The sequence below is a fragment of the Typopeltis vanoorti genome, chromosome 12 (genome assembly GCF_054136105.1).
Source record: "Typopeltis vanoorti isolate ZY-2024b chromosome 12, IOZ_Tvanoo_1.0, whole genome shotgun sequence".
Classification (NCBI taxonomy): domain Eukaryota; kingdom Metazoa; phylum Arthropoda; class Arachnida; order Uropygi; family Thelyphonidae; genus Typopeltis; species Typopeltis vanoorti.
The window spans coordinates 110,486,677-110,510,331 of NC_143560.1; the positions used below are offsets into that span (position 1 = coordinate 110,486,677).

General features: G+C 35.3%; 1 protein-coding gene across 1 annotated transcript in view; it reads left to right on the forward strand.

Annotated features, from left to right (window-relative positions):
• The window catches only part of shot (dystonin-like protein short stop), a 1,304,552-nt gene that overhangs the window by 187,977 nt on the left and 1,092,920 nt on the right, over window positions 1–23,655 (forward strand). Inside the window, exons 9-10 of the mRNA XM_090402172.1 lie at window positions 8,973–9,095; window positions 17,767–17,862. Of these exons, the coding sequence (XP_090258298.1) occupies window positions 8,973–9,095; window positions 17,767–17,862 (219 nt within the window). The remainder of the gene's footprint in view (window positions 1–8,972; window positions 9,096–17,766; window positions 17,863–23,655) is intronic.

Below are 23,655 nucleotides of genomic sequence, written 5' to 3' on the forward strand. Positions count from 1 at the left end.
CTTCAACTTCCTTGTATATAAACACAAGCAGTTGCTGGTCAGTACCATATACAGTTCAACTACAGATTCGTTGAACCAACTTCTCATCCATTGTCTTCATTTCTTGTCTACTTTTCTGTACCTACACTGCTCTGCTCTTCAGAATAGTCTGCCCCATACTGTTTTTCCCAATGACTATAACCTTCAGGTCTTCAGAAAGCACATCAACAATTTACTTTCTTCCTTCTAATCATTTACCCACACATAGTACTGTTGTCATAGGTCTTGGGACCTCTTGTGTGTGTGTGGGGGGGGGGGGGGGGGGGGAAGGGGATAAGGGGCTGATATAAAAAAAAAGTTTTATTTATAGATTGTATACAGATTCGACTTTTTTGTTTTGTTTCTGTACCTATTTTTGTACTCTTTTTTCATACACTGTTTTATACTTGTTTATGTATTGCATTAGCTACCAGTTTTTTTGAATTATTTATTTGTTTATTACTTATTTTGCATATCATGCTAATACCAATGTGAGTGTGGTACATAAGGTAATAAGGGATCATGGGAACTATTCATTGTGGAAAAAATTCGCTGAAAACTTGGTTGTGAGTTAAACGTTATTCGCTATAAAATTGATTTACATAATGATGATATTGCATTGATACCAATATATAAAAAGTATATGCAGTGCAAGATAAATTTCACAAAATATAGTTTTTTTTTATGTATTTATGCATTATTTGTTTAGGTTCTAATTAGATTTTTATTCTTATACAATGAAAGTAATATATTTATTGATTAGTGAGTTTCCTATTTGTAGTTAGTTTTGTTGTAATTTTTATTCATTTTAACCTTGTTCAGAAATCATGTTCAAATTCCATGACCAAACATGGAAACCACTCAAACCATTTCAGTGCTATGGTCGCACATCAGACAACGAAATTCATCTCTTACTTAAAAACAATTACAAACATCCTTGCTCATTGCAAGTTTCGAATCCACATCTCATTGGAGAGAGAGGGTACACTATCTAGTCGGTTGTTAAAGACATGATGTTTCTATTGTGAAACATCATATTTCACAAGAGAAACATCTTGTGAAACAGCTTCTCTTGTGAAACATTCTTGTGAATGTTTCACAAGAGAAGTAATTAATTAATTACTTATTTCACTTTGGGAGCATGCATATATATATATATATATATATATATAAGAATTGAATGACTACAACCGAGATTTAAGTAAAAAGGTTTTAATATAAAAACACGACTAATTTCAGCTTAACAGCCTTCATCAGGTGAGATAATAAAAAATAATAATAATAATAAAACCACCTGCAGATAACATTACTTCAACAGAAAGCAAAGCTATTAAAAGTTTAAAAAAACAACAGAGATATAATAATTCTTCCTGCGGATAAAGGCAATGCAACGGTCATCCTCAATTCTGAAGATTACCAGAATAAAATGCTTGAATTACTACATAATGATACCTACTTAATACTCGAGAGAGATTCAACTCGTGAACTTCAAATTGTACAAACAACTTATTAAAAACAACAACTGAATTATCCCGAAACATTCGCTTATCTCTATGCTCTCTCCATCCATTAATTCCTCACATATATGGTGTTCCTAAAATCCATAAAGAGAACACTCCATTATGCCCAATTGTAGAAGGTATCAATTCTCTGACATACAACCTTTAATCAGTTTATCAAGAACATTACAGAATTTGTTACATACATCAAAGATATTGCAGTTAATGAAGATGACATCATCACTAGCTTGGACATAACTTCTTTGTTCACTAATGTCCCAACAGATGAAGTCCTAACATTACTCAAGGACAAGTTATCCAAAAAAATGTTAGCCTTGCTTACACATTGCATCAGGTCCGGTTACTTCAAATTTCAAGATCATATATACAAACAAAATCATGGACTGGCTATGGGTAATCCTTTATCCCCTGTACTTGCAAATATTTACTTAGAGGTTTTTGAAACCAAAGCTCTCTCTTCCTTTATTTTAACACCTAAAGTTTTGAAACGTTATGTGGATGATGTCTTCATTGTTTGGAGCCATGGACATGATTCCCTTATGGTTTTCCTCGAACATCTCAATAGCCGACATCAAAGTATTAAATTTACTGCCGAGCTTGAAACGGATAATTCCTTGTCTTTTCTTGATGTCAAACTGACTCGCTCTTCTGGTAAACTCAAAATATCGGTATATAGAAAACCTACACATACCAATAGATATCTGCATAGTCGGTCCCATCACTTCTCTCTTCATGAGCTTGGAATAATTTCCACCTTGGGACATAGCGCCCGTTCTCTTCTGGATGACCCAAATGAACTTCTTACAGAAATAAACCATCTGAAAACTTCTTTCGAAGTTAATGGATATTCCAAGAGAATCATTGAAAAATTCCTTCTTAATCCTCCTAGACATCACTCAGAAGAAACAAATAGATTCAAAGGCAATATATCTATTCCTTACATAAGTACAGTTTCACGCAAATTAGCAAAAGTTCTAAGAAAATACAAGATCAGAATCTTGTTCACTCCACTTCCAAAGATCCGTTTCTTAATAAGCCAGCCAAAGCCTTGTCATCATCAACTAAAATACCCTGGTGTATATAAAATATTGTGTGATTGCGATATTCCTCATTTTGGGCAGACCGACAAATCTGTCGAATTGCGTATGGAAGAACACATGAGGGACATTACTTACAAGAGACAGTGAGCCAGTGCATTATCTAGTCATATCCTTTTCTTGGCTAATCCTAATGATGAAAACCAAAGTCACAAGGTCTGCTGGGAAAAATCTACTAACATCTTCCGTTGCAATGATGAACTAGAGAGAAAAATTGTGGAATCTAGAGAAATCATCTTCAATCCTGTTCATCTAAATAATAACTTGAGCTACAACCTCCCAGATTGTCATACAGCTATAATCATGTACTGGCGTTCACGAGATGCTACTAGCACACACTTTCCCAACAATACAATTAACGAAAGAACAGCTTTAAATACAACCGCAACGATTTAGTGTCATTTATGTATAGAGACTCCCTATGATGTTCATAGTTTATTTAAGCTTCAGTGTTTTAGTGTTTTTTTCTTTTTTCTTTCTTTTATTAACTCACCTGATGAAGACTGTTAAGCTGAAACTAGTCGTGTTTTTATATTAAAACCTTTTTACTTAAATCTCGGTTGTAGTCATTCAATTCTTTATAAAAATATGTATGTTAACCGAGTTAATGATCATTCTTTCACACACACACACACACACACACACACACACACACACACACACACTGGGTGGTTCAAAATTCCACATATACAAACTTTGAGGGGAGGTAGAGAACATCAAAATCAACCATATTCACATAGGAAAGCATGACCGGAAAACGCCAATGGAAGGTACTAACGGGGATACAAAGATACAGAAATAACACAAGACAGTAAGTAGTGTAAAAAACTTTATTAGCATAACTGAACATTTCAATAGTAGTTGGATACATAATATGGTTTCACATCAGGTGCTCAAAGTTACGACCATTAGCAGTGATGTATGCCTGACTGATGACGTATTGATTGCTGTACATTTTCAAAAATACTTGGGAGTTTCCTGGATATTAGCAGCAGCGGCAATGGCGATTCTTTCCACAAGGTCCATGTCAGAGGCAACAGGCGTTTCGTACACCATGGCTTTAAGGGTCTCCCACAGAAAGAAATTATGCTTTTGTGGAAAAGCAAAATATGCTGGTAATGTACTGTATTTCCTTCCATTTCTAAAAATGTTACACACATGCAACTGAAGTAGGCCTAACGAAAATTCATTGAAAGGTTATGTGAAATGTCGCCTTTCAACTGTGCAATAGCTTTGCGCGGTAACACAACAATACCGACAGGTGAAGCAGCGTAAACTTGTACTAACGCATAAACCAAACAAACTTATTTGCCAACCCAATAGTATTAGAGGAAAAGGTAAAGACTAGTATTGCACCAGCAGATGGCAATTTAGCTTATGCTGATTTACATAACGATGATAGGATTTACATAATTTTATTATCATTTTCTTTAATATAAGTACTCAAAAGTGAACTTATGATCTTAAGCTAGCTCTGTAAATGATAGCAGCATACAACATGTCTTTCGTATACAGGAAAAGTGGAGTCTTTTTCAGAATACACATGTATTCAATAACTGAAACAAGTCTCTTTCTGAATTAGTTCAGATAAAAAAATATATATAACACCTGGATGGATCTCTAAATGTGCAGAACAAAAAAATAGTCAATGGTTAGAAGAATAAATATTTTTATTATATCACACCTCCAAAGACTCATCGAGGGAGGGCATTAACTCTACAACCCTTCGTCTCATTGCTCCACCAACCTTCATCATCTAACACCAATGGCATCTGCCGCCGACCACCACTAGTGCTTTCACAGACAATCACAAACATCCATGCCCATGGTCAGGATTTGAACTCGCAGACTTTTGGCTGGAGAGCAGATATGTTAAAACCACTCGGCCAACCAGGCCAGCATATTATTGATTAAATATTGTGCCATTTCTGCTTAACTATTAATAGTTAGAATGGTTAATAGGAATATGTTAGTTGGATATAACTATTATCCCTAAATATTCTTAAATATGGTGCTCTTTCTCCCTAACCATCCTATCCCAGTTCTGTAACAATTAATATTCCATCTACAGAGCCTGCAGTGAGAAAGAATATTAATAACTTTATACGGAATAAAAATTTTCAGAAAGCTATATATAATCGAAATATTAAATAATATATGAAATATTTCTTAAATTTAAAAAAAAAATATTTTTTAAAAGAAATATTTTTAAAACATTTCTTATTAAAGGGAAATATTTATTTTTCTCACATATATCCATAAAGAATTTTCTTCTCCTTAATTTTCCTCACGATGAATAGTTTTCGTGATGAATTTTCCCACAATGAATTGTAGGCGATCAATTTTCCCGTGATGAATTGTTTGGACACAGGCAATAAGAAATAAACTCTTAAATAATTACCATATTATGTATAGGAAAACTGGTAGTTAATGCAGGTGCATTGCAAAATGTTAATGTAGGATAGTGTATGAAAGTATGTACAGAAACAAACAAAAAAAAATTGAATATATATATATATATATATATATATCAGGGCTGGTTTCCTATATACCATGTTTCCTAGGCCCAAGAGCCACATCGGACCTACATACAAACTTTTTTTTTCTTCAGATGTTTGCAAGCCGAAAGATCTTTTCTAAAAAAAATTAATTATTAAGTATAATTGCATATAAATATAGACTATATAGAATATGTAGATTAAAATAATATAAAATTAAGTATAAAATAAATGTGTGTCTGTCTGTGAAAAAAAAAAGTACATCTACTCTATAATATAAAATGCTAAGCTTTTTTTGTCACTTTTTTTGTCAAGTTATTTGAAACGTTTTGAAACTCAGGGCTACCCTGAGTGTCGAGTCTTCAAAATTCGAGTCATCAGAATTCAAGGAGAACAGGCCTACCAGTCCAGAAGTCAGGGGGTTGGGCACCGTATGCGCCAGGGGTGGGGGGAACCCCCTTTCGAGTCTTCAAAATTTGAGTCATCAGAATTCAAGGAGAACCGGCCTACCAGTCTGGAATTCAGGGGATTAGGTGCCGTAGGCACCAGGGGACACCCCCCCCCCCCTTTTTTTTTTTTTTTTTTTTTTGAATCTTCAAATTTGAGGCATCAGAATTCAAGGAGAACCGGCCTACCCGTCCAGAACTTGGGGGGGATTAGGCATCAGGGGAGGGCGGATCCCCCTAGTGTGTGTGTGTGTGTGTGTGTGTGTGTGTGTGTGTGTGTGTGTGTGTGTATGTATATATATATATATATATATATGTATATATATATATGTAAATAAAATATACAATCTATATACATTCTGTTTGACTGTAAACATTAATCCTATAGAAATTTAAGAACAAAATGAATACTTGAGGAATGAGATAAAAATGGAGTGTCTCATACAGATTGTCACTAAAACATTGACTTCACTCATTGATCTACTTAGGACAGTCAATGAGGATATGCCTTATGGATTAAGTTGAGCTGTAGAACTCATACAGACTGCCTACAAATAATAGTCCAGACACTTAGCAATTTACAGTTGATACCAGCAGGCGAACCTTAATTTCGGGTATGTCCACCTTTGGCTTTGATCACCTCCTGCACCATTTCTTTTAGGGAGGCTTTCCATCAATGTGCGGCAGACATCAGGTGGATTTGTCTCCATTCCTACATCACTGTAGCATTGAGTTCAGCAACAGATCGAGGACGGGCTGCTCTGAACTGCAATCGGCACTCCAATTCGTTTCACAGGTGTTGGATGGAATTGAGGTCAGGACTGTGCAGGCATTTAACACCCATCTCTTCATACCATTTGATAACAGCTACAGCTTTGTGGCATGAACATTGTCATCCTGATAGTAACACAGGTCCATTCCATAACAACTCCACAATGTAGGCAGCATCTGATTATCCAGAATATCAAGGTACTGAGCTGCCTTCATGCAACCATGGACAATGACCAGTGGTCCCACTCCAAACCAGCTGAATGCATCCCACACCATACTAATCCACCACCAAACTTTGCTGTGGGTACAACACACTAGTAAGAAGCGTTCACCAGGCTGATTCCACACCCACTGCTGCCATCAAACTGGAAAACAGGTGAAAGGTGAACCTTGATTCATCACTCCAGAGTACCATTTTCTACTGATCACTTGTACAGTTCACACCCTCTTTGCACCAGCCAGATGAGCTGCCTCGTTTGTTGTTCTGATGTTTGGCTTGTGTGGCGCTGCTCTTCCATGGAAACCCAGTAAATGGACTTTTTTTCATACAGTATTAGTGCTCACCATGGTGCTACTGGTACTCTGGAACTCATCATGGATAGTCTATGTTGATTGTAGCCAGTTATTGCATGCCGCCTGTTTTAACACCCTCCTGTTCCTGTAAGTCATTTTTGGCGGCCACCCTGGATGTTTTCCTGCACTTGTGATGCCAGAACATCACCATTTGTTTATCACATCGCCAACTTTTGATTTTAGATGCTTCAGTTGAGTGGCATTGCACGTATGAACATGCCACCAGTGTTGACAGCCCACGATGACACCTTTCTCGAAGTCACCGAGTTCATGTCATGTTGCCATATCACCTGTATTCAACTGCTACGATGAATACTGCTTCCTACACCGGTTTTTTTATGTTATTAACAAACCTGAATGTTCCATAACTTCAAATAACAGGGGTATCCTGATAATTATTAGTAAATAGTGTAGACATGCCATCACCTCATAATTTAATTTCAGGCTTGATTTGGAAGAGATTATTATTAGTCTCTCTAGTCCACAATGTTTGCCACTAGGCTAAAAGTTTTTGCTGTCCTTGTGTCAGAAACTCACAAACAGTCCAATTTATTTGCATTTGCATAATGTATAGAAAATATCTGAAGAACATGTTTGTTGAAATTCAAACTTTGACTGTTTGTGGTGTTTTACTATTAATAAGTGTGAAATTTGTGTTCTTATGGCTGGTTTGTCATTCAGACCAGGTTTTAAGGAGAAAGAACCCTGGTTTGTCATTTGCAAAAACCCAGGTTTCAAGGAGAAAGAACCCTGCTTTTTCTGTATGAGAACAGCTACATCACCTTTATTTGAAAAGCCGTTATAATGATTTGTTGCATCGTTGATACTGACTGAGATATGGAAGCTCAAATCAGAGACCTGAGAGTAAATGCCATTTGTTTTTGCCAGTTGATTTTGCAGAGGTTAAGTGATAACTTCATTCAGAAGTGAAGTGCATGCTGATTGTTATTATTTTGAAGTTAATGACATTGTCTATAAATTTTGATCTTCTGATTATGGTGTCACTTAGTACTTTAATGAAACAATTTTTAAAAGACTGCAAGGAAAAAAAATCTATAAATGTGCCACTTCATAAAAATTGATCTTGCCTCATGATAATATGCTACTGTCACGTTGGTCATTTGCAGTTTGGAATTTTTTTTTGACCATTTGCAGCATTCTTTTGCTTGCTTAACAATTTAAATCTACCAGCCTATCACTGTGCAACTGTCATTTATTTTTAATCGGATTGAAATTAGTTTAACAGAGACACAATTTAATATAGTTATTATAAAATATGTAGTTAGTATAAAAAATATAATGAGCCTCCATAGCGCAGTCAGTATAGCGAAGCCCTTTGGTCGGAAAGACCTTGGTTCAATTCCTGTCGCTGATGTGAGGAACTTTTATCTGGTCTCTTTCGAGTTTTTTTCTCCTGGAAACTCAGGTTTTTCGTCCCTCAAAATAGACAAACTGGCCAAATACACACAATTTACAGACAAGAATACTTAGAGGCAAATGGGTAACTAACTGCCTTATCCACATATTATGGTTGGAAAGTCCAACGATACTTGGAAGACTATGGATGCTTACATGCCTATTAATGCCATTGATGGATGGAGTATAAAATAATTTTTATCTGTGAAAGTTGATAATAAAAAAAAGGTTTGTGATATTCCTTAACGTATCACACATATATATATATATATATATATATATATATATATATATATATATATATATCTTATAGGATATCATTGTTTGAATTTAAGATGCCATTTTTCACTGGCATTTTATAAAATTGCCAGTAACAACAAAGAATAGTTCTGAAGTTTCTTACATGAAAAGATGAAGATTAATAATTTTCAAAAGAACCTATGTTATCATTGCATATTAAAAAAAAATTACATTTTTACTGTTTGAATATAGCTAGAACTAAGTTTGATTCTTTCTGTAGATATTTTATATTCGGATGTACTTGCATATTTTTCAGAAAAAAAATCTTTGGTTATTAAACTCTGACTTCATTAATATATATACTGTAATTCTAATAAAAAATTGTCTGTTTAGGAAGAAAGATGTCGCAAAGTTGAAGAATATCGTGACCATGCAATTTCCCTTCATAGTTGGATGAGAGGATCTTTGGCTATGCTTAAGGATCGTCATTTTCCAAATACGTTAGTTGAAATGAAGGTAATGTTATGGTTGTTTCTATTGGATTGCATTGCAGCTCCATAATATTACATGCAGACCAACCTTGTTATTTTTTTATTATTTTTTATTTTTTTTATATATTTTGTAACTGTTTCGTATATTTATTTTATGTATCAAATAGGCATGGTTATACAATGTTTTTTTAATTTTGAAGTAGTTCATTAATAATTTTTCAATATGTTCTTACAAACACTAGAACTTATTCATCAAATTGATCACCAAAATTGACTATGAATCCTCTGGAGCTGAGTGGAAGTGGCATGTGTATCCACAGTTCTAGGCTGCCCGATTAATGGTGACCTAAGTTCAATTCTAGTTGCTGACTAGAGGAACTTTTTTAAAGCTTTTTTTTTTCCTCCTGCTAACTCGGGTTTTTTCATCCCATACTCTCAAGAAAATTGACCCTAGAACCCACACTATATCAGACAATAAATGTCTGATATAGTGTGTTATGATTAGGGACCATGAGATGGCAGCCTTTGTCAGCTGCTTGTCTTCACCAGATGCCATGTATAATTAGTGATGGTCTTGGGGCAGCTATCTTTGATTGGCTACTGGTGAAGATTGAACTGCCCCTCAGTCTCCAAAAGTTAGATGGGTCTAAAAATGGCCTTGCATACTTCCTGCAGGGGAATAAAAAGGCATTAGCAGATATTTTTCCCCTATTATAATTGGAGTTCAACAAGTCATGAATATTCTTAAGAGAAATGGTAAAAGACCATACTTGGATCAGTGCGAACTGAAAAGTGTAAATGCTGATTAGAGGTTATTCAGATTATATAATATCTTCAAATTGAATAATTTTGTTGAAAGTACTTTTGGCATAACACTATAGCATGTTTCAAAAATTTCTTATACTATTCTGGTCCACGAATGTGGATGTGGGTTAGAATCCAACTCCTTACATAGGTATTTTTTTGCCAGCCTGGTTGGCCAAGTGATTAGCATATCCGCTCTCCAGCCAAAATGCTGTGGGTTCGAATCCTGTTGTGGGCATAGATGTTTGTGATTGTCTGTGAAAATACTAGTGCTGGTGGTTGGCGGTAGATGGCAGTGGTGTAGTTGGTGGATTGAGTGGTGTAGACAGAGTTGTAGAGTAGATACCCTCCCTCGAAGAGTCTCTGGACTCCCTGGAGGTGTCATGTAATAATGATAATATCCATTCCCTATTTCACTTAGAAAGCAGCTGTATAGTAAGTTTTAAAAGAGGTATACCGTGAGTAGACATATCCATACAAAATTAATAACGGAAAAAACTCGCGTACAAAGATTATTTAATAGTATAATTTAATAGTTAAATTATCTTCGCATACAAAGATAATTTAATAGTATAAAATGTACTGAAGGCATCTTCAGTACATTAAGCTCAAATTAAACAATAACTGACAATTCCAAAAAGCGCCACCTAAGTAGCTGGTGTAAGATAACTAAAAAAGGTCAATAAATTTCCTAAAAAAAATCAATACAATAAAAAGTTAGGAAAGATTAGCTGATTTGTAAAGTACTATCTCCCATAAAGGGGATAGACGTAAGCCGTCGGATCTGTTTAAGTTAGGAGAATGAAGTAGAGTTTCATATGTTTCTTTATAAAGGCGTTCCATGAGGAACCGACTTTTGTGAAAAGCTCTTGTCTTTCTTCAATGAACTCTATGTCTTTAGTTATGGTTAAAAGTATTCAATATAAGATTGGTGTTCTTCTAGCCGAATAGAGGCAGATCTTCCCGTTTGTCCGAAATAAGATAATCCACAAGCGCATGGAATCTGGTAGACACTTGGATGATTAAGATGTGGAAGCTTGTCCTTAGGAGAAGTGAGAAAGGTGGAGATTTTTCTAAACGGTCGAAAGGCAACAAAAATATTCAGTGGTTTTTAAAACTTTTGCTATACATTCACTGATGCCTTGTACATAAGGGATAGTAATGCACATTATTTCTTCTGTGTTTGAAGAGGAAGACATATTAAAACTACTCAAAGTTCTTTTAATGAAGCAATTCTTATAACCATTAGATAGAAAGGAAGAAGTTATATATTGTAGTTCTTTCTGTAAAAGTTCGTCCAAAGAACAAAAGGAGTGGGCCCGATGAACCAGTGTTTTAATAGTTCCTGCCTTTTGACTGGGATGGTGATGAGATTCCGCATGGATATAATGGCCTGTATGAGTCTTCTTTCTATAAACTGAGAAATGTAGGTTACCATCTGGTTGGCGAAGAATTAGAAGATCTAAAAAGGCTAACTACTCATTTGATTCTACTTCTAGGGTGAACTTGATCCTAGGATGAAATGCGTTTAACTTAGTGAAAATTGTTGAAGTTCATCTGGAGAGCCATTCCATACAGCAAAAATGTAATCGACATATCTGAACCAATGAGTAGGTCTGGGAGAAATGTTGTCAAAGATACGTTGTTCAAAATGTTCCATAAAGAAATTGGAGATAGCAGGAGAAAGAGGATTGCCCATTGCTGTTCCTTCAATTTGTTGATACAACTTATTTTTAAAGGAAAAATAACCAGTATGTATTACAAAATCAAATATGTTTACAATGTCTGAAGGAAATTCCTGTTGTAGTAATTCAGTGCTTTCAGAAAAAGGCACATTTGTAAATAAAGAAACATCTAAACTGATCATGATATCAGAAATGTCCAAATAAAGATCTGAAATTTTATTTTTGAAATCCAAAGTATTTTTTATATAAGTATCAGTTCTTCTAGTTGAAGAGGAGAGTAAATTTGATAAATTTGATATGGAATGGTCTTCGGATGAACGTCAACAATTTCTCACTAAGTTAAACGCATTTCATCCTAGGATCAAGTTTACCCTAGAAGTAGAATGAAATAAGCAGTTAGCGTTTTTAGATCTTCTAATTCTTCACCGACCAGATGATAACCTACATTTCTCAGTTTATAGAAAGAAGACTCATACAGGTTATTATATCAATGCGGAATCTCATCACCATCCCAGTCAAAAGGCAGGAACTATTAAAACACTGGTTCATTGGGCCCACTCCTTTTGTTCTTCAGACGATCTTTTACAGAAAGAACTACAATATATAACTTCCACCTTTCTCAATTCAGAGCCTGTGTAGCTCAGTGGATGTGGCGTTTGCACACCACCGCGCTTGGCCGCACGAAGGAAGTCTTGGTTTCGAGTCTAGTCGGCGACTAGAGGAAATTTTTCTAAGCCTTTTTTCGACCGGTTCCCGAGTTAGTCGATCTCTGGCACGGGTAAGCAGGTTTTTCCTCCCGGAAACTCGGGTTTTTCATCCTGTAAACTCAAGAAAATCGACCGTAGAACCCACATTATTTCAGACATTAAATATATTTGTGTTAGGGTTAGGGACCACGAGATGGCGGCACATTTGAGCCGTCTCTCTTCACTGCGTACCGCTTAATCAGTGATAGCCTTGGGCCATCTGTCTCTGATTGGGTACCAGTGGAGATTGAACTGCCCACTCAGTCTCCAAAAAGTTAGATAGGGCTAAATGGCCTCGCCTACTCCCGTATACGGGAATAAAAAGGCGTTAGCTGATTTTTTTTTTTTTTCTTTCTCAATTCTCCTGAGGACAAGCTTCCACATCTTAATCATCCAGGTGTCTACCAGATTCCGTGCACTTGTGGATTGTCTATCCCTTTTATGGGAGATAGTACTTTACAAATCAGCTAATCTTTTTATTGTATTGCTTTTTTTTTTTTTAAGGAAATTTATTGACCTTTTTAGTTATCTTACACCAGCTACTTAGGTGGCGCTTTTTGGAATTGTCAGTTATTGTTTAATTTGAGCTTAATGTACTGAAGATGCCTGTGACACACAGGTGAAAATTATACTATTAAATAATCTTTGTATGTAAGTTTTTTCCGTTATTAATTTTGTATCGAGCTGTGTAGTAGAAATCATGTCTTGCTACTGTAGGAAAAAAACAGAAAACATAAATTGCATTTTCAGTAGTAAAACTATAGAATATGTAACATTTTAGCTTTTCAGGTAAAATTTTTAATGAAGATGGTAAATCAAACATGGAAATGGATAATAAAATAAGTAAGGTGGCTGTGGTGAGAAGCCAGTTGAATAAATTTGCATGTAACCAGAGAGAAATCAGCCAGTTGACCAAGCTACCAGTAGGCAAGACAGTGTTCAGACTAATTTTAACATATAGATTTGAGAACTGGATTAGAAATAAAACAATTTATCAAAGAATGGCAACTACAGATATGAGAATTCTGAGAAAATTTTATTTTGGAGTGATCATTTCACCCTGATACCCAGCTTTCTACATGGGCTACTATGTCATGGATATCATTATGGAAAATTGAGCAAGCTTGACTGACCTACCTTCTCTATTTTAGCAGAATTCGATTCTGCAACAGTCAGCTCATCTATCAGTGATGTAGTGAACCACTTGTTTTTCATCCACTTTTTTATATCTGAAGTTTTGTACACTTTTTTACACCTAGCTTTTTATATATTCTTACACACACCAATTTATGCTTTTGTTTGATTATTGAGTTATTCTTACCTGTTATGATATTTATTGTCAAGGTGTGATCATAGCCATCCTTGTGCCATAAAACCCTGAACAAACAAATATATCTGATTCATAGTATTATGTTAATATCTTCAAGGGATGAAGATACTATGATGATAACAAATATTACTTTCAAATTAATCTGTTATTTGCCAGGTCTTCATTATTGTCAGATTTTGCATTCTGGCCCTTATGACATTACTTACTTACTGCCTCTATCCACCCATATCCTGGGATGTCTTTCTTCTCCTACTGTTTAACATATTAAAAAGCTACTGTTTAACATATTAAAATGTATCTTGTTAAACAAGGTACATTTTAATTGTGGTAGCACTGTAATAATGTTCTTGATGATATTATTAAGGTGTCTTCTGGGATTCTGCATCATAACTAGTGCTTCAGATTGTTTTAGTCAGATCTTTAGCTGGTGCTGTTGTTGCATAATGTTGATTACTTTGGCCTCTGGGTCACAAAGCAAATGGTGTTGCCATGTGAGTCTCAAGTTCTGACTATACAATATATTTCTATGTGACAGTGGGATTTTTAAGTTATGGTGTAAATTGTTAAAATATTAGCACATTCATTTCTGTTTACTGTTGATTGGTTGATCATAGCTTCTGCTGATTCTTTAGTCTCTCAGATGTGTGTTTGGTTTTGTGAGCTATTTCTGTATGTTTACAGAGAATCCCATGCTTTACTCTGCTCTGGAAATTTAATATAGTTCCTGTGCTCTTTGCGTTCACTTGCTGTTGAACCAGCATGTATGTCATTTTTGTTGGAATTAAAGATTAACTTCAGCTCTTGATAGGCTCAAATATGCTGTTTGAATGATTATATTTTTTAAATAATTGAACAACACACAATCTACTTATGAAGCCATGGATACTTCTTGTGACCATGCATACATGTCTATGCTGTTAATGTCTGTGATATTCAGTTTCATTCAGTTTTTGCTTTACTTAATTGTCATTCAGAAGATACTGTTAACACTAGACCAAGGTTGGTTGTGCTAGAGGCTAAAGTTCTAAAGATAGTTTATCTCAGATTGAATTAGAATTGTTGAATAATGGTTTGTGTGAATCATCAGTTTCCTGATGTGTACCCTCAAAGTGTGTACAGGCTACTATGACAGTACTACATGATTAAACTTATGTTATTACTACTCTCCTTTCAACAGTTTTCCACCAAATTAGTCTGTTAGTTGTCAGTGCTCCGGTATTGTAGAATCTAACATTTTGATCTTCTGAGGCATTTCTGATTGAATACTGGCTAGATAGTGGTCTTTTCTGAAACTTTTACCTGCCATTTTGGCATCAAACATCTGTTTTGCTGATCTTGACACTCCTGTTCTGTTGAAGTGACCATACCACCTTAGATTAGTCTTACGTTCACATTCTTGAATGCTAATGATGCCAAGTTTCTTCCTAATACTTTCATTTGTCATATGATTCTGTTATTGATATCATCTGTTTAGTTGATACCATTGATATCCTTGATTTTTCTTAGAACTATCATATCTGTGGTCTCTATCCTTGATTAATTGCTTTATTTCAAACTCAACTGTCAGATCCATAACTTAAAACTGGTTTGAACACTGTCATGTATATAGCTAGTTTAGTGTTTTGGCTAATTTCTCTATTATTACATATGAATTTATTCAGCTGGGTCCCCACCACACCAGCTTTGCTTATTCGGTTGTTTATTTCCAAATTTAATTTGCCATATTAACTAAAAACTGTGTCTAACTAATAGGTAAATATTTTACCTGCTCTATAGGTTTTCCATTGAGAATGTATCTGAAATTTTCTATGTTCCTGGCTATTTTTCATAGTTCTTTTTGTTGGTCAGTAAGTATTTTTGTTCCTGGTTCTGTGTTCAAGGTTGTTTCCAGGAAACAACCTGAACATCCTGGAGGCGTACTTCAAGCAGTGGTACTTGAAGCCAAACCCAATAAAAACTGTGTCCACAGCATTCCACCTGAACAATGCAGAGGCAAATCGACACCTCAACCTCTCTTTCCTGACAAAATGGTAGAACATGAACCTCACCTGAAATACCTTGGAGTGAGCCTGGACAGAAGCCTAACCTATAAAAATCACCAACTTGTCCAAGTTAAAAAGAGAAATAATATCTCACGGCTTGCTGGAACAACCTGGGGTTGTGGTGCTGATGTCTTAAGGCCGTCTGCACTAGCCCTCGCATTCTCAGTAGCAGAATACTGTTCCCCTGTCTGGGAAAGAAGTGTGCACACTAACATTATAGACACCCAGCTAAACTCTGCCATGCTCACAATTAGTGGGATACTGAGAAGCACCCCCCTCTCCCCTGGCTGCCTGTCCTATCTAACATTGCTCCACCAAATATATGGAGAAGACAAGCCTCAATTAAAGTATTTAATAAAGTAATGAGCAACCCGCACCAGACTGTCATAAATTTACTTAGTGTTCGCCTAAATCACAAAGCCCTTTTTGGTCCATGGAGATGAACTCTCTTCAGCTGCCTTACCATCAGCACCTGACATGTGTAGAGAATTTGTCTGTTTCCAAATTTAATTTGCCATATTAACTAAAAACTGTGTCTAACTAATAGATAAATATTTTACCTGCTCTGTAGGTTCTCCTGGTCCAACACTCTTCCAGCAAATGGTTCCTGGTTGGAAGCATTTGTTGGAATTGTTTCCTTCCTAAGAAGATTTGATCATCTATCAACAGGATCAGAACTAACCAGGGTAGAAGTGGCTACCTACTGCATAAATGGTGACTATCAGACCACTCTTATTGTGACTCTTCCCCTGTGGTCCAGACGATCACTCATATTGTGAATGACTGCCCAAGGTGCCAATTTCATGGTGGTGACCTCCAGGACATCCATGAAGTGACAGATGAGGCCCTGAATCGGCTTTCTGTTCTGGACATTGACCTGTAGCTGCTTTTGCTATAAGAATAAATAAATAAATAAAAATATCAAATTTCTTACAACTGTTGTTCAGTTTAGTTAGAGAACCTTGGAGGCTTGCACTGGATGTGTTTAGGAGTACAGCATTATCTTCATAAATCAAAGAGCTAAGGTTTGATATCTCCTATTCTAATATTAGGTTTAATGCCACTTTCTTTTATAATGTGATCCATACAGGTGATGAATAAGAGTAGAGAAAAAGTGAACTCTTGTCTCATACCTGATCTTACATCTTGTACTTCCTTCACATTTAACAGCTGACTTGCAACTTAAATATTTATTTATTACGACATATATTTATCCCATATAACTGTAGCATTTTGAAAATCTTTTCTCTTGGCACTTTGTCATATGCTTTTTCCAGATTTACAAAATTTAAATACAGATCCTTGTTATATTCCCATGATTTCTCAACTATTTGTCATAAAGTAAAAATCTGATCTTGACAACCTCTATTAGGCCTGAATCCAGCTTGTTTCTCTTCCACAATTTTCTCAACCTCTTTTCAAGTATGCCTGTATAAATCTTACCTGGAACACTAAGTAGAGAAACTGCTTAGTAATTCTTGCATTTAGCTTTATTTTATTTTTTATAGAGGTGAATAATGAGAGCTCTACTTCAGTCATCTGGAATTTGACTAGGTCCTTTGAATTATTCAGTGTATCCACTACAAGACTTTTATATTTCCATATTTGAACATTTCTGGTTGAATATCATCTACTCTTTTCCATGTTTCAGGTTTTTGATAGCTTCTTCTACCCCAATATTGATATGTACTCGTTTGCATTCTTCTTGAAATTTTTCTGCTGCTGTTCGTCACACCCACCCACCCACACACACACACAAAAATAAATCATAAAATTAAATAAAATAAATAATTTTCAAACAAATATTTGTCAGTGACAGAGTACTATGGAATAAAATAGCCTTCATACTATTTATAATTAATGTAGTCATACCCAAAATGAAAATATTTAGTAAAATAGTTTACATAACTAAAAAAAAAGTGCAATATTTTTAAATGACTGTACATGGAAAATACATTTGTATTTTCCATGTACAGTCATTAGTAGTTTTTAAATGGCTGTTCAGTCACACCTTTATATATAAAAGCATACTATTTTATTCTTATTGTTTTTATATAAACATGTTATTCACCTTGCCCTTTTATTTCAGTCTCTGCTGGCAGATTGTACAAGATTTAGAGTCGAAGATATCCCTCCAAGGTTACATGAAAAACAAAAGCTGAGCCATATGTATAGAGAATTGCAAGTAAGTATTTTTTTTATTTTTTTTTAAAATTAAATTTATAGTAATCAACAAGATGCATGGCTATTCAATATCAGCACTCATCTGTGACTTGTCACTTGGTGATAAGCTATTGCTGCATAGTTAATTTATCAGCTTTATCAGTGTGACTGGTCTCACACAAACAGTTTTTATAGCACAAGTTGACAAGCTCGATATTGAAGGCCGTTATTAAGTGACATATATTATTATGTTAGTTAACTGTAAATATCTTCAATAAATGGTAAAGAGATTTTCTATACAGTCATTACTAGGTTGACGTGATATTGAATGAAGTATACTTTAGAATATCAGCACTAGTAATTTCTGCAATAAACTTTGTTATAGATGGTGAATCTTCCATTAATCAAATATTAGGTATTGCAGAGACATCAGATAAACAGATCTACAATTTCTTAATAAGGGCCTTGTTTCTGCATGCCCTGTGGAGGTGCAATAATGCTTGATTCATAGTGTTTTGGTTGTCTAGTTAGTGACGGTTTAAAATCGATAACTTCATGTCATCACTTTCTAACATGATTAGGATATTATACTCCCCCCCCCTCTTTTGAGAAACATTGTTTCTTATTGAACATTTTAAGAGTTCCACTTAAGGTATTTATTTATTTATTTTTAATATCATACTTTTAAAATTATGTTGCTTTGAGCAGTATTAAAAATACATGAAAGTTGATGCATAGTATTTACTAATAATTCATTTATGTTTTTGATCTCATTCTGCTAATATTTTGAGGTCTCCTTAGGAGTCAGCTGGGAGGAGACCTACATACCTGTATGGAATGCAAAGTACTGATAAGAGCCTCTGACCCAATCTCTAACATGCACATTTCTGGTGTACTCTGAGTAGGTCTTGGCTTGGATACTGAATAAATGAGGCTGGGCTGGCAATTGGGCTAGACTTAGCTGATTATGTATTCTTTATTTGCTTAAATGACATGTACAGTGTGATGGTTCTAATAGAATGAGATGCCTCACTAAACTGTGGTATTGCTGAGTTAAACAAGGCTGTATTTATTTTTTTCAGAAAAGCAGGACTAACAAAACCCTAAATTTGAGGATGATGATGATAGAAGATAAAATACGGAGATGAGTGATAGCCAGTTTTGAAATTGAAAAGTGCAACTTATTTGTGCCTGTGTTTCCACTGAATTCACTGGTAATGAAGAGGTAGAAAATTGTTTTATTAGACAGGGGTAAATGGTATATTTTTCAGATAATTAGTAGAAAACATATTGCAGATATAGAAATGTTTGAAAAAACTGGGGGGGGGGGAAGGGCTTGAGCTAATAATGCAAAATACCAGCTGTTATGCAAAATTCCGGTTTGTTACTTAGGTTGATATTCTTTTCTGGATAAGATACATATTAAAAATTATTATGCAAAGTATGAGATACATATTAAAGTAGTACTTAAATGGGTCTTGGAGTTATCTGCTTGGATAAAGTATTGTTCAGTGAGTTTGGAAGTGCAAAACCAGTGAAATTAGAAATATTAGGGGGGAGCAATCAAGCACGTGTCTGACCACCCCGGGATAGATAAGTACGAGTGCAGGAATGATTATGAAGAAATCGGTGCAGTTTCCCAGGTTTCAAATCAAAATGGGCAGGTAATGACATTATGTAAGGGTAACTGTGGACCCAAGGGGATGTTTGAAATGCATGTACATGAATGCCCAAAGCATCAGAAATAAAGGAGATGAATTTTTAGCATTGATCAGCTCAACTTGGCCAAAAATTATTAGCGTCAGTGACACCTGGATGTCAGAAAATGATGTAGTTACAGGGATAGAATTTAATGGATATTGTATTTTCAGAGAAGATAGAAAAAATAGGGCAGGAAGAGAGTTATTATTAGTGATGACAGAAGAACTTTAATGAACAAAAATAGAATTTAAGGAAGATTGTAGAGTTGATGGAAATTGGTTCATTTGAGGCTGTATGGTGTGAGATAGAGATCAATAGGACAATAGAGCCAATAGGACATACATTGTGAGTTGCTGATATAGAGACCTGGGGGTTCAGAAGAAAATGTGGATGACATGCATCAGCAGATTAGCACAAGTTCAGGCTGAGATAATCATTGGAGGCTTCAACTATGGTTATAAGATTAGAAGGAAGAAAGGGTGCATTGCAAAATAGAAATGAAATTTATACGGTTACTAAGGGATAATTACCTGAAACAGTACGCGATCGAAGGAACCAGGGGTTTGAGAGTGTTGGAGCTGGTAATAGCATCAGAAGATATATCTATAACTGCAGTAGTAACTCTACTTCTGATCGTGGAAAGTGATCAAGCAGTCTTGTTTTGGGAGGTTGCTCAACCTGGAAATTTCATTCAAGAAAGGGTTTATGCATAACTACAAAGCTGGTGATTATGACAAACTAAGAAGGCAACTTGGAACAGTGCCATGGCATAAGAAACTACATGGAGTGAATGTCATTAGTGCATGGGAAGTGGTCAAGGATTGTTTGAGCGAGGCAGTATCAAAGTTCATATCCAGGGTCAGGAGTATTAATCAAGTAGGGATTAAATAGATAACTAGCAATATAAAGCATGAGCTGCAAAAAAAGAAAGCATTATGGAAGATAAACAACCAGGTGATCAGCGTGCCCATGAGCAGTATAAAGCATAAGTAAGAAGGATAAAATATGGTAAGAAAAGCTAAATCAGATTTTGAGAGAAAATTTGCTAAGCAGGAGAAAGTAAATCCAGAAGAGTTTATAAGACTATTACACTTTTTTATAAAATCTTTATCAAGTAGCTTTATTTTTATCCTCCTACATGTTTTGCCAATCTGTTTCTATTGGCATCCTCAGGGAATACAAATCAGTAAGCACAAAATGAAGGTTACAGACTAGGTTATAACCGATGGTTCTAAATCATACAAAAAATTGGTATTGTGTGTGACAATGTGCGTGTCTCGTTAACGTGATTTATTCGTGATGACTCATGACGTAATTGTTATGAAAGTTCATTTCTTTGATGTTTAATGATCTGATAAAAGTTTTCCAAATTTCTGGTAAAATTAGACCTTGATTCTTGTTTAGGTTTTCAGTTTTACAGGTGACTGTAGCTGCTGCTTTAAAGGTTCTTGAATGGTAGTTATCTTCTATGTATGGCATAAGGCTCTTATCCTTGATACTTCATCATAAAGATTTTATAAAAAAGTGTAATAGTCTTATGAATAATTGTCAAGAAAAAATTCAACATAATGAACAGGATCCAGAAGAGTTTTTTTTTAGTATTTTGTTACATAGCAATAAGAGAAAGAATGATTATGGAAAGATAATTTTACTCAGTGCTGATGGTAGACAAGTGACAAAAGCAGAAGAAAATTCAGTTACTAAGTGATCACTTGGCAAGGGTATATCATCCAAGTGTTAACTTTGCAGTTACTGACGTGACAGACTGAAACTGAAAAATATCAGTGTGAATACAGCAGTAGATCTGGTTGATATGTCAGCTCATGTAATATAGAAACATGCAAGTGAGCTAGCAGTACCTCTGATGAAGTTGTTTAATCTAAGTTTTAGCTCTGGCAAGGTTACAAATGAGTGGAAAGAGGGTAAGATAGTTCCACTACATAAAGGCGGCTCCAAGACAGAAGTAATAAATTACAGACCAATTAGTATCTCTGGAGTGGTGGTTAAAGTATTGGAAAAGTTAGTTAAAAGTCAACTTCAAGAATATGATACTTATAGGGAGCAGCATGGCTTTGTAAAAGGTAGGTCCTGCCTCAGTACTTCATTCATATTTTATAATAAGGTGACAGCAGAAATGGATAAAGGAAATTGCTATGCCATGATACTGCTGGACTTAGCAAAGCCATTTGACAGAATACTGCATGGAAAATTATTACATAAGTTGGAGAAAATGGGAATGGATATGAGGCTGGTGGCATGGATAGGGGCTAATAGACATTAGCAGTTGGTGTATGGTGGAGTGGAGTCAAGGTGAATGAGGGTGACTAGTGGAGCACCCCAGGGCTCAGTACTAGTACCACTACTCTTTAATTTGTATATTAATGATATAGCAGAAGATTTGAAGAAAGCATTCAGTTGTTTGCTAATGATACACAACTAGGGAGGGGAATAGTTGATCAAGGTGATGTGGATATCTTACAAGATGATTTAAATAAATTAGCAGTGTGACAAAGGACAATGGTTGTCAATTTAATGTTGTAAAATCTAAGGTAATGCACTTCGGGATGAAAAGATTATACACTTTGTATCATATTGATGGTACTAGTTTGCAGGAAGTTGATGAGGCTAGGGATCTGGGGATAATGGTGGTGGATAGAGATTTGAAATTCAGAGGACATATTGTAAGAGTTGGCAAAATAGCTCAGAGGATTACTTGAATGCCAAAGAGCACATTGACAAGTAAAGATCGGGAGGTTATTATCCCTCTTTATAAGGCTATGATTTGGCCACATGTTGACTACTATGCACAGATTTGGTCACCTGTGTTTCTTGGGAATCGGGAGGGTGGCAGAGAGGATTCAGAGACAAGTGACCAAGTTTGTGACACGTCTATGGAATGTTTCCTACGAGAGCGTGTGACAGATCATATCCCCCCCCCCCCCCTCTCCTCACCTGTCAGCAGAGTTTAGCTGACAGACGGAGGAGAGGGGATATGATAGAAACTTATTAGTTACTAAAATGACACTGTAAGATTGACACAGAAGAAATTTTTCAATACATGGGGAATAGGAGGAAAGCAAATGATCAGACTTGGAAGTTGTCTAAGAATGTGATTAGTATGGGTGTGTAGACTAGGTTATTTTCTTTGAGAGTGGTGAATGAATGAGTGGACTGGATTGCCAGAGGCTGTTGTGAGCACCCCAACAGTGAATAGGTTTACATCTCCTAAAAGGAGATGTAAACTTATTCACTCTTCTCTTATCTTGGCACATACTTTTCCCATACCTACAAATGTTAAAATGCAGATTCATGTATATTACCATGATCCGACTGTTTATCTTAGAACAAAAGTTGGGTCCTGACAATATCTGTTTGGCTTGAACTAGCTTATTCATCTCCAAGTTTCTTTTCTGCACTTCATAAATATATAATCTTAAATTAAATATGCACAAATCTTACCTGGAAAAAAAAGTGTCAGTCAGTAGGAAAATTCTTCTGATTTCCACATTCAGTTTTACTTCCTTTTTTAACAATGGGTATGAGAACCCTGGTCCAATAATTCATAATTCAACCTTCTGACTAGGCTTTTTTAATGGAAATATAAAAGTAAAACTTTTATACTTCCATATTTGAGCATTTGTGGTTCATCATCTCTTTTATCTGCCTTTTTTGGATTTCGTATGGATTTTTTTCTCTCAAGTTTCTTTCCACGTTAATGTGCTTTGATTGCATTTCTCTTGAATATTTTCTGTTACTGCCTCCTTCATTTAACACTCTTTCATAGTAATTACTCCAGTTATTTAAAATATCTTTTTCAGTTTTTATGTCACAATATCATCTAAGAGGAAAAATGAAAAACCATTTCCATGATTTTTCAATAGCCTCAAGAACATTTTGCCACCTTTGTGATATTTATCTTCTTTATTCTTAGTGTTCTTTCTCATGACTATGTTTAGCTACTTTTTACATAAAGCTTAACTGTGTTACTTTTTTCTCTGTATTCTTTTAGGGCATTTGCCAAATTACTTTCTGGGAACTTTCCACGTGGTTTCTTCTTTTCCAGGACTGCTTATTTAACTTTTTCCATCCACCATGGAATACTGAGTTTTCTCTC